Here is a 13436-nt window from a genome sequence, read left to right as displayed (position 1 = left end):
GCCGCTATAAAGATTAATGAAAGTTGATTGTGCGACTACACTACCTAATGGTTGTATTTAAACTTAATATAGTCGTAACATGCTACGTGACTTGTAACACGTGAACTAAACTTTTATCTTCATGGTCATGGTCGGCCCTAAGGGCCCTGATTTGGTATTTGTTATTCTGCTTACCTAATTAATTTCCATTAATATAATTGGAGTAACGGCGTAAGCTACACCAATGATAGGTTTCCGAATGATTTAAAAAAAAATCCTGGGTATAGACTAAAAAGATTTGTAAAATTATGATTTTTTTTCAGAGTTAAAAAAATCCTCTTGGGTACTTTGAGTTTGATGAGTGCAGTGGTTTTTTTAGAAGCTACAACATGGAGTTTTCCAAAGAGGGGGTGAAAAGATTTACTCTGGCGTTGCAGATGTCAAATTCAAATCATTTATTCAGAAATTAGACCTTCACAGGCACTTTTTCTCGTCAATTTTTATATTAATAGTTATTTCTCACAAGCTACAAACTACTGTGCATTTCGGAACGACCACTGATGAGAAGAAATGCCGAAAGAAAATCATTTGAACAGTGTTGGTCCCTATCATGCCAGATCGGCTTACCATTATTGTTTCTTACATTTTTTTTTTTCTAATAATATATAAAAGTACATAAAGACCGCCGAAACTTTTTAAGCCTGAATCTGTTCATACAAAGTTTGTGCTTATTTCGAGTGTTTACACTATTTACTTCGTTTATTTTTTTATATAAATGTAAATTTGATTTGACAAAAATAAGCACATCAAAGATATACTGAGATACAACAGTGAGGATGTTAATTGATTTGAAGAGTTCTTGAAGAGGTTTTAATCTATAAATAAAACGAATAGCTCTTTTCTGTAATACAAAATTTTTCCTATCTCAGCTGCATTACTCCAAACTAATAGACCGTAGGACATAATGCTATGAAAGTAGCTGAAATACACAAGTCTAGCTGTATCTATGTTCGTACACTGTCTGATCCGTCTCACTGCAAAAGCTGCCGTACTAAGTTTTTTGGCCGAAATCAAAATCAAAATCAAATCATTTATTCAGAAATTAGGCCTTCACAGGCACTTTTTCACGTCATATTCTAAATTAAATGATGTTTACCAAAGCTACAAACTACTAGCATTTCGGAACGACCACTGCTGAGAAGAAATGCCGAAAGAAACTCATTCAAACAGTGTTGGTCCCTATTATGCCAGAAGGGCCGTGATTTCAATATGTTTATCCCACTTTAATTTGTCGTCCACAGTGATGCCCAGGAATTAGTACTATGTACCCATTCTAGAGCTTTACCATTTACTGTTAAAGGTAGGTATAACATTGTGCGAGTTATTTAAGAGAGAGAATTTAATACAGTTTGTCTTCTCTGTATTTAGAGCTAAGTTGTTGGTTGTAAACCAGTTAAGCACTACCGACATGCTATTACTTATAAAGTTATAGTTTTCACTTTTTCTATCGACTTTAAATAATAAGGATGTATCGTCCGCAAATGTCCATAAGTTGCGGTGAACACTTGCCATCAGGTGGGCCGCATGCCCGTTTGCTTGCTCAGTAGTGTAAATAAAAATAAATAGAATTTTGGGGCGTTTATTTTTTTTTAATTGGGAAAATACTTGATCCCATATCTGTGAATGACAATTATTTTGTTTCATTATTATGTAGATTAACTGCCAACTTACCTATATTTGAAATTGATTTGTTGCATGATTCTGCCCTTTTCCCTTTGATGATGGACGACGAAACACTATTTACGAGGCTAGTCGGTGTCTCACGCAATTATTTTCCCGAATTAAATTATTATGTACTAAAAATAATAGTACCTATTATAAAATAATTCAAAACGAGACGATTATGAATTGAACCTGAGACTTTTCGACTCCAACTTCTGGAGATCGAAATCTTATCGTGTGCAACAGCTCGAGAAAAGTCAATTGTGTCTGCATGTTCATTTCTAATTCAAGTACATTCTTTGAGCAAGTTAAATCGCTAGTGTCGCCATCTGTCTAATAGGTTTTGTAAGACATAATTTTATTTGCACGCCTACTTCTAAAATTAAAAATTAATCAAGAATCATTACGTAATTAACTATATAGATGGCGCAAGTTAATACACCAAAAATATAGGTGATATTTCTTATAGAGATTGTTTTTTAGTTATTAAAAATCTTATTTATAATTAATTACATTATGCTTTATGATAACTTTACCAGTACTACAAGTTTCAGTTGGCTTCATTTTACTTCTTATTTTTATTTACTAAACTATCACTACAAATTAAAATTAAGAAAGAAGGAAAGAAATTTATTAATTAGTTAGTCAGATTTGAATTTTTGTAAAATATGTTTACTTAAACTCCAATATTTAATTATATTTTTAAATTTAAAAAATATTTACTCTATTTATTATGATATACATTACTTATTGATGTCAAAATGCACTTAAAACCAAGTTTACCGGCGACTTCCAAAGCGCTGGTAGGTACCTAAAGAAGAAGGGGCGGTGCATCAAACTTTATCGCAGCCTTTTTCCAAGGACGTCAATTTTCTGTATAATAATCTTTCTGACTGAACTCAGAATACTAAGTCTTCAGATACCTAACTGTCATGCTAAACTCACTGTTTTTCTAGACTTGAAACCAAAATCGAGATTTTTTTTTATTACATCTGTTCCAATACTTCCTCAATCCTTAGTATTTCTGTTTTTGGATAGTTAAAAAAGGAGGTAGTTGAAATCTTGGTCTTTAGGGATAATTAAGAAGCCACTCTTATCGGAAAATAGTAACTAAACAACAGATTGTATAGTTAACCGCAAGTTTACGTGCCTGCACAACAACGGTAAGTCAAATAAAATCCCAAATGACATGATATTGATGACTATTACAGATCAATTAACAAACTTATATCTACTCATTATACTTCTTTATTTCTTAAAGTATAAAGTCCAAAATATAACATTCAAATGCATTTTTATAATGTCCCAAATGCATTCGGTGGCTATAAATGCAGGTAGGTGCATAGTCAGCAGACAGAGCTGACGATATACCTATGTTATGTATACTTTTACTGTAGAAATATGAATTTAGTTTTAATTTTATTTGTTTGTGCTTCGTTCTATTTCTGTAATGGACAGCTTGAAGGTTAGTAACTGATTAGCTTTTTTTATGATAACTTTAGTTAATCAAATCAAAATCAAATCATTTATTCAGAAATTAGGCCTTCACAGGCACTTTTTCACGTCATAATCTAAATTAAATGATGTTTACCAAAGCTACAAACTACTAGCATTTCGGAACGACCACTGCTGCTGAGAAGAAATGCCGAAAGGAACTCATTCAAACAGTGTTGGTCCCTATTATGCCAGAAGGGCTTACCATTTTTTTAATATAAATTAATTATAACTACTTAGTCTTTTGTAACTTCATGTTGTAACATAGAGTATGCGGGTAAAGAAAACAACTCTCCGTCTTGATCTTAATTCATATGTGAATTCTAGGTTATTTGCTTCATTTTCAATAAGGGGATTGAATTGAAAACACATTTTTATGTTATTTTTTAGATTATTCTACATGAATCTACAATGAATGCAATGAACCAAAAAAGAAAACGGAATCAGTCGAATAACATTTTCCAATTCAGACTGGCTGTTACAAAACATTGAACGTTCAAAAATTCAAAATGTTTTTCAGTGTGTGAATTTTTATATTTTCCTTCTCAGAGCTCCCCTACACTGTCATAGGAACCTACACACCAAATTTCAGCTTAAAATTTTAGATTTTGATACTCTATAAAAACTATATTTGAGTTGTACCTACATCCTCTAGTTATCTCTGATATCAAGGCTTAGGCTATGGGGCGTTCAGGATTAAAGTTGTGTTAAACTATGGCTTGTTAAAAATATATCAAAATCAGAGATCGTGACGAATCGATAACCTTCTACTTTTCAAGTTAGTTAAAAACTGTTAGCCGGGGAGAACTCAGGCACTGCATCCGATAATGCATCAGTACCATTGAGTACTGCTGGTGAGCCCCATTGACCGGCCATACCCGCGGAATACTTCATTGATCCATGGTCAGAACAGACACCTTTAATACCAGCTACACTATCGCCGAACTCAGATAGAAGCCAACACGAATGAACATACATTGCGTGGTTTACAAATGAGTTTTATTACCGCAAGTAAAAAGCAACAATGTTAATCATAATCGCCACAGTACGGCGAACTGTTTGCTGTACCTGCTGTGGCGCTTAATATCACCTAAGATCTAAAAGCCTTTATTAATTACTCAACTGTCAATATCAACAGTATTGGAGGAAGCGCCATTCCTCTGGCCGTGACACACATTGTATTATTGCATTTGGAATCTGTGTCAATCAGGCCTGGTGGCGATTCAGCTATTTTTTTTAACACAGTCGTAGACACGTTGCTGTATAGTGTGGTGCTTTCTACGTGTAATGTTATAAATGTTTCATTCATGCGAAATGCTCGACATCGATTTTGTTTTCACTTATGTATGGCGCAATTAGCCGTACGCTAACGCCTCCACCACATTTTTAACAATTTATTTTATTTCATAGCAAAAAAATAAAAAATATCCACACTAGATAAATAATATTAGTAGAAAAAAATGACGCACCTAAGTAAATAGCTTTTTTTACTTTATCATCCATCATAAAAACAGATATTCTCAAAAAAAAAAAACTTGGAAGGAGTTTAGGGAGTTTCTTTTTAAAACATTAATTTCTATGTTAGCTCGTTGTGTTAGGTAATATATACCTATGAAATTGGTATTTTCACAGATTAGCGTCTCAAAAAGTACGATAGGGAAAGCTATAACAGCTTTCCCGAAATTTCCTCGAATAAAAGATCCCAAACGGGATGCAACTGTTAAAGATAAAGTAAAACGTCTACATCATTTGTCATTTTTTTCATTCATACGGACACTCTTAACAGGATCTAGTCATTTTATTTCATAAATCAATCAAAAATCTGAAATTGCCATACAAAGGCGTCGGGTTTTCTAGTTTTCCTGTTCATACAGGTACGTTTTATCACAGTTCCGGTAATATTGAGATAGTGTTATTAGTTTTTTCACTTAATTAACTATTAACTAGATTTTAATTGCGTCCGTCATTAATTTACCTATCTCGTCTTTATGCCAGTATTATTGAGCTATGAGAACAATATAATTATAGTTTTAATAAATATTTTCATTATAACTCTTTCTGCTATTTTTTATTTTAGGTTTAACTGAAGAAAATGCATATTATTAGCGTTGTTAAAGTTTAATTAAATATATATCTTCGTCTATCTTACGAACCGGTGCGCATGCGCCTGTCCAACAATTATCTATTGTGTTTTGATTCTCCGCATCGATAGGTTAATTATTATAACTATATTTATGCCGTGTCGTCTGCCATTAATATATTGAAGAATATTTTCATGTTTAGAACAATCTTCTTGAAATAAAATATGGGGCATGTAATAGTTGCTTAACAAATGAAAATGATATATATATATAGATGAAAATGATATGTACAGACAACAGTATTCGTTTAATATAAAAAAAAAATCATTAACTTTGCGACATATTTTCAGCCTCCTTCATAACGCCTTGCGCGCAGGAGGACAGAAAATGCCTGAAGACGTCAGCTCAGCGCGCCGTCCCGGTTATCGCTGCCGGGGTCCCGAAGCTGAACATAAACCCTCTGGACCCCATGCAGCTGTCGAGGATCGCCGCCAGCCAGGCTGGCCTGAAGATGGACTTCAGAGACAATGTGGTCAAAGGCCTAAGGAATTGTCACGTTGAAGACATTGTGTAAGCTTTAACCTCTGATTCTGTGGAGCAACTCTCTGTCCAAGTATTTATTCAGAAATTAGACCTTTACAGGCACAATTTTCACGTCAAATTTGAAGCTATAGGTATAATGTTTTTCAAAATATTACAAACTACTGGCATTTTTGTACGACCACAGCTGAGAAGAAATGCCGAAAGAATAAGAAATTCATTTAAACAGGTTATATTGTATCCTATGCTATGGGTTTGAGGCATAGATAAAATAAATATATATTTATCTATGTTTTGACGCTTTCAAGTCTATGAAGCGGTGGTAGCCATGGATTTAAAAAGTACTTCGTACAACCGGAGTACCTACTAACTCTGGTAGCTCAGTGCGCCTGTCGAAATTCTAAGTGTCATATGAAATAAAATAACATTGCCACGAGTATCTCGTCGAATTTGATTTCGTTTATGTACAACAATTAGTTCTGGATATGTTTCCTTATCCTTAAAGTCCTTTGCCGCGTGTCTATTAGCGATAAACTCAAAAACTACTGCACGAATTTTCATAGGGTTTTCGTGATCCCTAAGGTAGGTGTAGAAGTATTGTGTAGTGTGTAATGTATTTATTGTGATTTTTCCCGATCGAAGTCGGGACGGGCGGCTGGTAATACTTAAAACACTTGTTTCAGGCGACGCGGAGACGCGATGAGCATCACAATGAGATGCTCGTGCACCGTGATCGGGGACTACAAGCTGGACGGGCGGCTACTGGTCATGCCCATCCAGGGTGACGGCCGCTACAAGATCAAGATCCGTAAGTTTCTTCATAGATAGTAGTTTACCTAGAAGAACTAGGCGTAACATCAATACATATAATAAAATTGAAGAGAGGCCAAATTTGTACATTGGACATACATTATTGAATATACTTAGTTACTGATATAGATGACGAAAATATAGTTTTGGAAATTTTCGTCTCTCTGTCTGTCTGTCTGAACGCGCATCACTCGAAATCTACTGGACCGATTTACTTGAAATTTGGTATGTAGGTACCTTATATACAGGGTTAACATCTTAGATACATTTCATCCCGGTAAATGGTCAGGTTCCCGTAGGATAATTGAAAAACTAATTATGAATCAAAATTGCGGGACGAGACACGCAGCGGGAAACAGGAAATTGAACTAAAGATGAGAAAAAATGCGAATTTGAATCATATAATATAGTCTTACAGAGTACGCGATAAAAAAATTACTGAGATTTTTCTATGAAATTCACGCGGGCGAAGCCGCGGGCAAAAGCTAGTATTGAATAAAAGAACAATGCGAGGAAAATTGCCACTTAGTTAAATGTGTTTTCATAAAATTTATTTGATATACATATAAATGTATTTTCATGCAATTTGCATTGACTGTATTATCATGTTTACAACGAAGCCTATTCATAAAAATGTCAAAGGTAATTTAGTTGTGATTTAGTGATAAAAGTGGAATCGTGTCTTTCTATATACGAGCCTTCATTGAGTTGATTACAAACCCAGAAAAACGAAGTATAAAGTGATGTATTCGCTTCATAGAGAAAAACCCGAGAGTCCGGCCTATGCTATAGACGAACGCAAATGGATGTACATTGCGTAGTATATAATATGAGAGGTTTTATTTACCGCAAGGAAAATAAATCAGCCAGCAATGTAGGTACGTCAAAATCGCCAGAGTTTTAGAATAAAATAAATAAATAATCATCAATCACAAATCACACAGATTGAGCGAATACTAACTCAACGATACTATATGTTATAACAAATAAATATATAGATAAACATCCAAGACCGAGGCCAATCAGAAAAAGATCATTTTCCATCATGACCCGACCGGGGATCGAACCCGGGACCTCTCGGTTCAGTGGCAAGAACCTTACCACTGCGCCACCGAGGTCGTCTATGTTTGCCGATAGTGTATGGCCGGCATAAAACATTTCATCCCGTCACAGGTGACATCGTGGTGAAGTTCTCGTTCGAGATGGGTCGCCGCGAGGCTGGCGGGGACACGTACTGGACGTTCGAGAAGTGGGAGTACAGTGACCGGGTCGACACTAATGTCAACTTCCAGTTTCAGAACCTCTTCAACGGGAACAAGGACCTCTGTAAGTTATACTCTCTCTCTATCTTCGCATGATCTAAATGATTAATAGATAAATGGACAACACGAGAACTGGCAGGGTCGTTGAGATATATGTGTGGCGGAGATTAATAGAAATTCATTGGTGTATCTTAATAGAAGTACACAAGATAATAGAGAAAAGGCGCCTTAACTAAATTACTACTAGGTTTTATGCTTTGAAAATATAACTAAGTCAGCAAAAATGTTGCAATGCGTAAGAGAATGTCGCGGTAATATGTTAAATTAGACACATACTTCAACTAACTAGACTGAATGAAATGTTTGTCTTCAGCGGATTCGATCCACCAGTTCGCGAACGGCAACTGGCGCGACATTTTCAAGGAGCTGTCGCCGCCCATCATCGACGCCGTCATGGCCGAGATCGTCACAGAGGTCAGGAAGATCTTCAACAATGTGCCCATACGCAGCCTCGCTTTAGATTAGCTATGAGGCAAACCCACACACTAGCGCCCCATCATACTTTATCAATTTTTTTTATTTATTAGCAGAAATTGATAAATCATCTATGTATACAAATTATGCTACACTTTATATATTATAGTTTTCTAATAAACTGATGATACTGGAAAGCGGACCCTACGCTCCGAAACCTGTCGGCTGAGGAAGGAACGCTCAGATGAGGGAGTTACAGTAGCATATTTTGTTTAGAAAATTTCTTTATAAAAATAAAATAAATTGATAAACATTTGACGGTCGTTCTAGTGTGCCCTTTAAATATGCTGGCATCTCGTTGTTTGAATATTTGTAACGATTCGACGTACATTGCTTGCACTGCATAACTCAAATTAAAACTAGGCAATATACGTCGTTTATTTGCAAGTACACAAACTTTGAATAGCAATGTGGAGTGCCAACATAAAGTGTCATCACGCTGGCCAGTTGCAAGAGAGACCTCGCAAATTGCCAGTGAGATGACGCCTTTAGTTCCAGAAGATTTTTATTAATGTTCTAAATTAAAAAAAATACACAATTTTTCTTTGTGTTTTCCTTCTTAGAAATACATTATTATTAGTATACATTTTGATCCAGTATTCCAAACAGTGTGTGTACACACTGTCAAAAGATTGATTCCGAGCAAATCGCCTAAAGAAATAAAATTGACAAAGACGACAGTCATCAACATTACAACAGTTGTAGCTAAAGTTATTTCTTTAAAAATTTGGAAACGGGTAAGACTGCGTCGATTTAGTGTCTGCTCTACTCAAATTTGAACTTTGATGTAATTTTGTTGTATTGTAGGTACGTATATAGACAATGGCATTGATTGCAACCGACACAATTGGTTGTTTTTGATCTTACATATCTTATCTCTACAAATATCATTTGTATCTCGAAAAATCAAAATGAATCGAGCATCACAAAAATTAGTAATTTTCAATATTCTTTTTAATATCATCTTTAAATACAGGCATAAAAATAATATCATACTACACGCCGCTTTCGGTTTGACGAAAAAATATATACACGTGATATTTTACTACACCTCCATCCACTCCACCCCTTCTACCTAGTGATTTTTCATGAATCCGTTATTTTTGCTGAACCCATCAAGCTTCACGTGATTTATGGACGATCCCCAAAGTAAGTATCTACCTATCTAAGATTTCCTGAGCGGCCTGTGTTTTACGTGCAAACAGATTTTCGAAATAAATCACAAAACAAATTAAGCAAGGTGTCAATATCGGCCGGGGAATTCCGTTGGAGTAATCTAGACAAATTTGCATATACATATACGTTTAGCTATAATCAGATGACTGCGGCAGGGTAAAGGTCTAATGGTTCCTATAATTCCTCTTGTGATCATAAATCTAAAATATAACAAAGTCTGAGGAAGATATTTCTATTTCGCGGTGATTATTCGCCTGTTATTGATGGTTGTTTTGTTACCCATATTGTCTGTATTTAATAAATATACATCAAGTACAAATTTATATAAATTACCCTATTCAACGATAAATGCTATGAAAATACGGTCAAACTAATAATAATGCTAAACCATGTTATTGGATAGTGATGGATTTCATCTTTTTATTTAAACCCCGACGACAGAAAGAAGTTATAAGTTTAACGTGTCTGTTTATCTGTATGTCTGTCCGTGGCATCATAGCAGCCACACGGCTGAACCGAGTTTGATCCATTTTTAATGACAATTTGTTCTTAGCTACGTTTGGAACCGTCAACTCTTTCTAATAGATGAGATAATGCTAGGAACTGCGGAGGGCAGTTTCTTGCGTTTTTAATTTAGTTTTTTTTTTTTATAATTAATAAAATCTTGCTGATCAAATATTGCTGCCCAAATAATTATATTGCTGACCTGATTATATTTTAAATTGTTCACCATTATCATGATTTTCTGCGGAACTGACTTTTGTTATGCTAATCCAATTTTTATTTGATGGCCAAATAAGTAATAGGCTGACTTTTCTGCTTACCACATTTTGAAGTGGCATAACAAACAATTAATTCCTCCTAGGTACTTATAACTAGAATACAACTGGTAAATTTCCGTCGTCTATAAAGTTTTATGTCTTATTGTATGTATATATGTATGTATATGTAGTTATCATGTGTTGAACGCAGTTTCCGAGAACGAGGGTAAACAACAAACATTTGCTAACAAAACTATACGACAACACAACCTAAAAGTAGTCTCGACGTCTGTTATAAAAAAAGCCAAACAGCACAAGATGAGAGTTAAACTTATGCGTAAGTGTTTAGGTAAATAAGACCAGGGTTAGATTTGATACCACCTACCTAGAATAGGTAACTACTGATGTATCGAAACGATTGATTTATTAGCTAAATATGTAAAAGGTGTTATGTACCCGGTCGACTGCAAAAGTTCATACTTTTGAACCTTATTCCCTGGAGTATGAACAATTGCAGCCGACTGTACCTAAATAAAGCATATCGTTTTTAGTACGGCAAACAGTTTGGAGTTTTGGACCAAAATTAGTACAAGATACCTAGTTCTAGGCGTGTACGGCTAGAATAGGACCAGAACAGACTACCCCATGCCCTCTCGGAGATGTTGTACGAGGCGACTGACACACATAGCCTTGGACAGATGAGTGGGAACAATAGCATTCCTAAAGAGGGTTGACGGTGTGAATGTGTTGCAGTCAAAATTGTAAGGTTTATATTGTACGCTGACTTCCATTCGAGAAATCCCGAATCCCGAATGGAATTCTTGAGGATGTGAGAGAAAGAGTAAGAAGCACCTATATATAATTGGTAGAAGAAATAGATAACAAATACGAGAATTTTCGCGTTGACGCAAGCAGTTATCTACTTTTATTTGACAATGAAATAGGATCTTGCAGTTTGTCGATAAATACAAATAATATGCAGTCGTTGATAGTTTGAATTAATGGTCCCAAAATAAGGATATTAAAGACTGAGCTGAGTTAGAGAAGAAAATTTATAAACTGACTTTGAGTCCCGACATCCTGTTAGGTAGTTTATATTGTGACCACGTATACCAATAACTTTTCGCTGGTGACAAGAAGGCTGTTATTTTATTTCATTAAGAGATTGGTGCACTTTTCGCTTTTCAACATCATACCTCAGAACCGACTTCCGCGTCTGAATCAAAAATCAAATCAAATCGCGTAAGTAATTTCTAAGCAGTCTTCTCTTTTAAATCACACAACGAATTTTCATGCAGTTTTCATTTTTATTTATCAATTTATTTCAAATTATTTATAGACCTTGTGATATAAAAATTTGTGTTTCACGAAGTCCGCGGTAATGTCAGATCATTGTGCTTGACTCTCATGAGATTGAAGAATACGTAACATCAAGGTACCTAATCATAACTTCATGTTTAAGATGTAAAAATTAAACCCTTTTTTTTCTAGCCATTTAAGTCCTACTTCACAACTTTTTCCAAGGTTTTTTCTTTTCTTTCCTTGGCTTTTCCTTAAATTCAATAATTAAATAAAAAAAATAAGGTTGATCAACAAATAAAAAATCAAAAGCTGAAAATCTATCTACCAGTCAATTTTCGGGCAGGATAAGATTTATTTGTTATTATTTATAGGTACCTACTTCAATATTTATATTTTTTCAGTTTTTAGGGATTATAAGTAGAATTGTTTTTTGTCTGTCTGTCGGCCCGTCCGTCTGTCTGCTATCTGTCCGTCTTTATGTCTATCCGACTCTTTTTCTCGTAGAGCGGTATCTAGCTTTTGTCCGCGCTTTTTATCTAGGTTTTTTTTTCTAGAATCTCAAAAAACGACAGAACCCACATAAAATTTCGGTCTTTCTCGTAAAAACTAAAGTCAATAATTAGTACATTCTACTATCAAAATTATACGAGTCAGGTGTCAGAGGGCCCGCTTATACTTGGTTTAAACCGTATCTAGAAAACCGATGTCAATACGTGGAAATACCGACGTTGCTACAGGGAAAATAGAATACATCCGATCAGGTAGAGAAGTAGTTACCAGCTGTATCCCGCAGGGTAGTGTGCTGGGCTGCTTGTTGTTTCAAACAATCTATATAAACGACCTCGCTAAATACATCAAAAACGAATGTATTCTTTTTGCAGATGACGTCTCTGTCTTGCTATCTTGCTCAAATACGGTAGAACTAGAAAACAGTTTGAATACAACTCTAACTGACATTACAAATTGGCTAAATAATCATAATCTTGAAGTAAATTTAAATAAAACAAAATTGACACAATTCAAACCTTCACAAAAAATCGCATGAAAAATTACATATGAATTCAATAATTCAAAATTAAAATTTGTCGACATAGCTACATTACTAGGAATAGATTTGGACACCAATATGACCTGGAAACCCCATATAAGAACATTAAAAAATAATTTATCGTCTTTTATATACGCATTAAACCACTTAAAACGTGTGACCGATTTTAAGACTTCGCTTGCTGCATACTATGCATACGCTCAATCAAGATTGTCATATGGGATAGTCCTGTGGGGAAACTGCTGTGACATAAATGACATATTTGTTTTGCAAAAAAAATGTATCCGAATTCTTACAAATATAGACCAAATGACATCTTGCCGGCCATACTTTAAAAAACACAAAATATTAACGCTAAATAGATGTATTTACATTTTAGAAATCTGCAAATTCGTACGGAAACACAGTGAATTATATTCCTATTAGTAAATAGGAATAATTACAACAGAAGAAACAATCGGTATTTAAATAAATTATTAATCCCACTTACTAATATGGCATTAATTGGATCTAGTCCTCATCATGTGGCAATAAAAATATTTAACCATATTCCGAATGAAATAAAAAATATTAAAAAACCACACATATTTACTAACCATCTCAAAATTTTTCTTTTAGACAAATGTTATTACAGTATCGCAGAGTTCTTTGAAGATCAAATCGACCGGTGATACCTTCGACTCCCCATCATTTTTAACCGACTTCAATTTTAATCATTTCAATCATT

At 34.7% G+C, this 13436-nt stretch overlaps 1 protein-coding gene across 1 annotated transcript; it reads left to right on the top strand.

The window, feature by feature from the left end:
- Positions 1-3056: 3056 nt before the first annotated feature.
- On the top strand, positions 3057-8962 carry LOC128671844 (protein takeout-like). The gene is made up of 5 exons (XM_053748645.1): positions 3057-3166; positions 5627-5846; positions 6500-6624; positions 7800-7952; positions 8262-8962. The coding sequence occupies exons 1-5, from the start codon at positions 3103-3105 to the stop codon at positions 8411-8413; spliced, it is 714 nt and encodes a 237-aa protein (XP_053604620.1). The 5' UTR covers positions 3057-3102; the 3' UTR covers positions 8414-8962.
- The last annotated feature ends 4474 nt before the right edge of the window (positions 8963-13436 follow it).

Source organism: Plodia interpunctella, chromosome 8 (assembly GCF_027563975.2).
Source record: "Plodia interpunctella isolate USDA-ARS_2022_Savannah chromosome 8, ilPloInte3.2, whole genome shotgun sequence".
NCBI classification, from domain to species: domain Eukaryota; kingdom Metazoa; phylum Arthropoda; class Insecta; order Lepidoptera; family Pyralidae; genus Plodia; species Plodia interpunctella.
The sequence above is the reverse complement of the archived record's forward strand: the minus strand, read 5'-3'. Positions and strand labels throughout refer to the sequence as shown.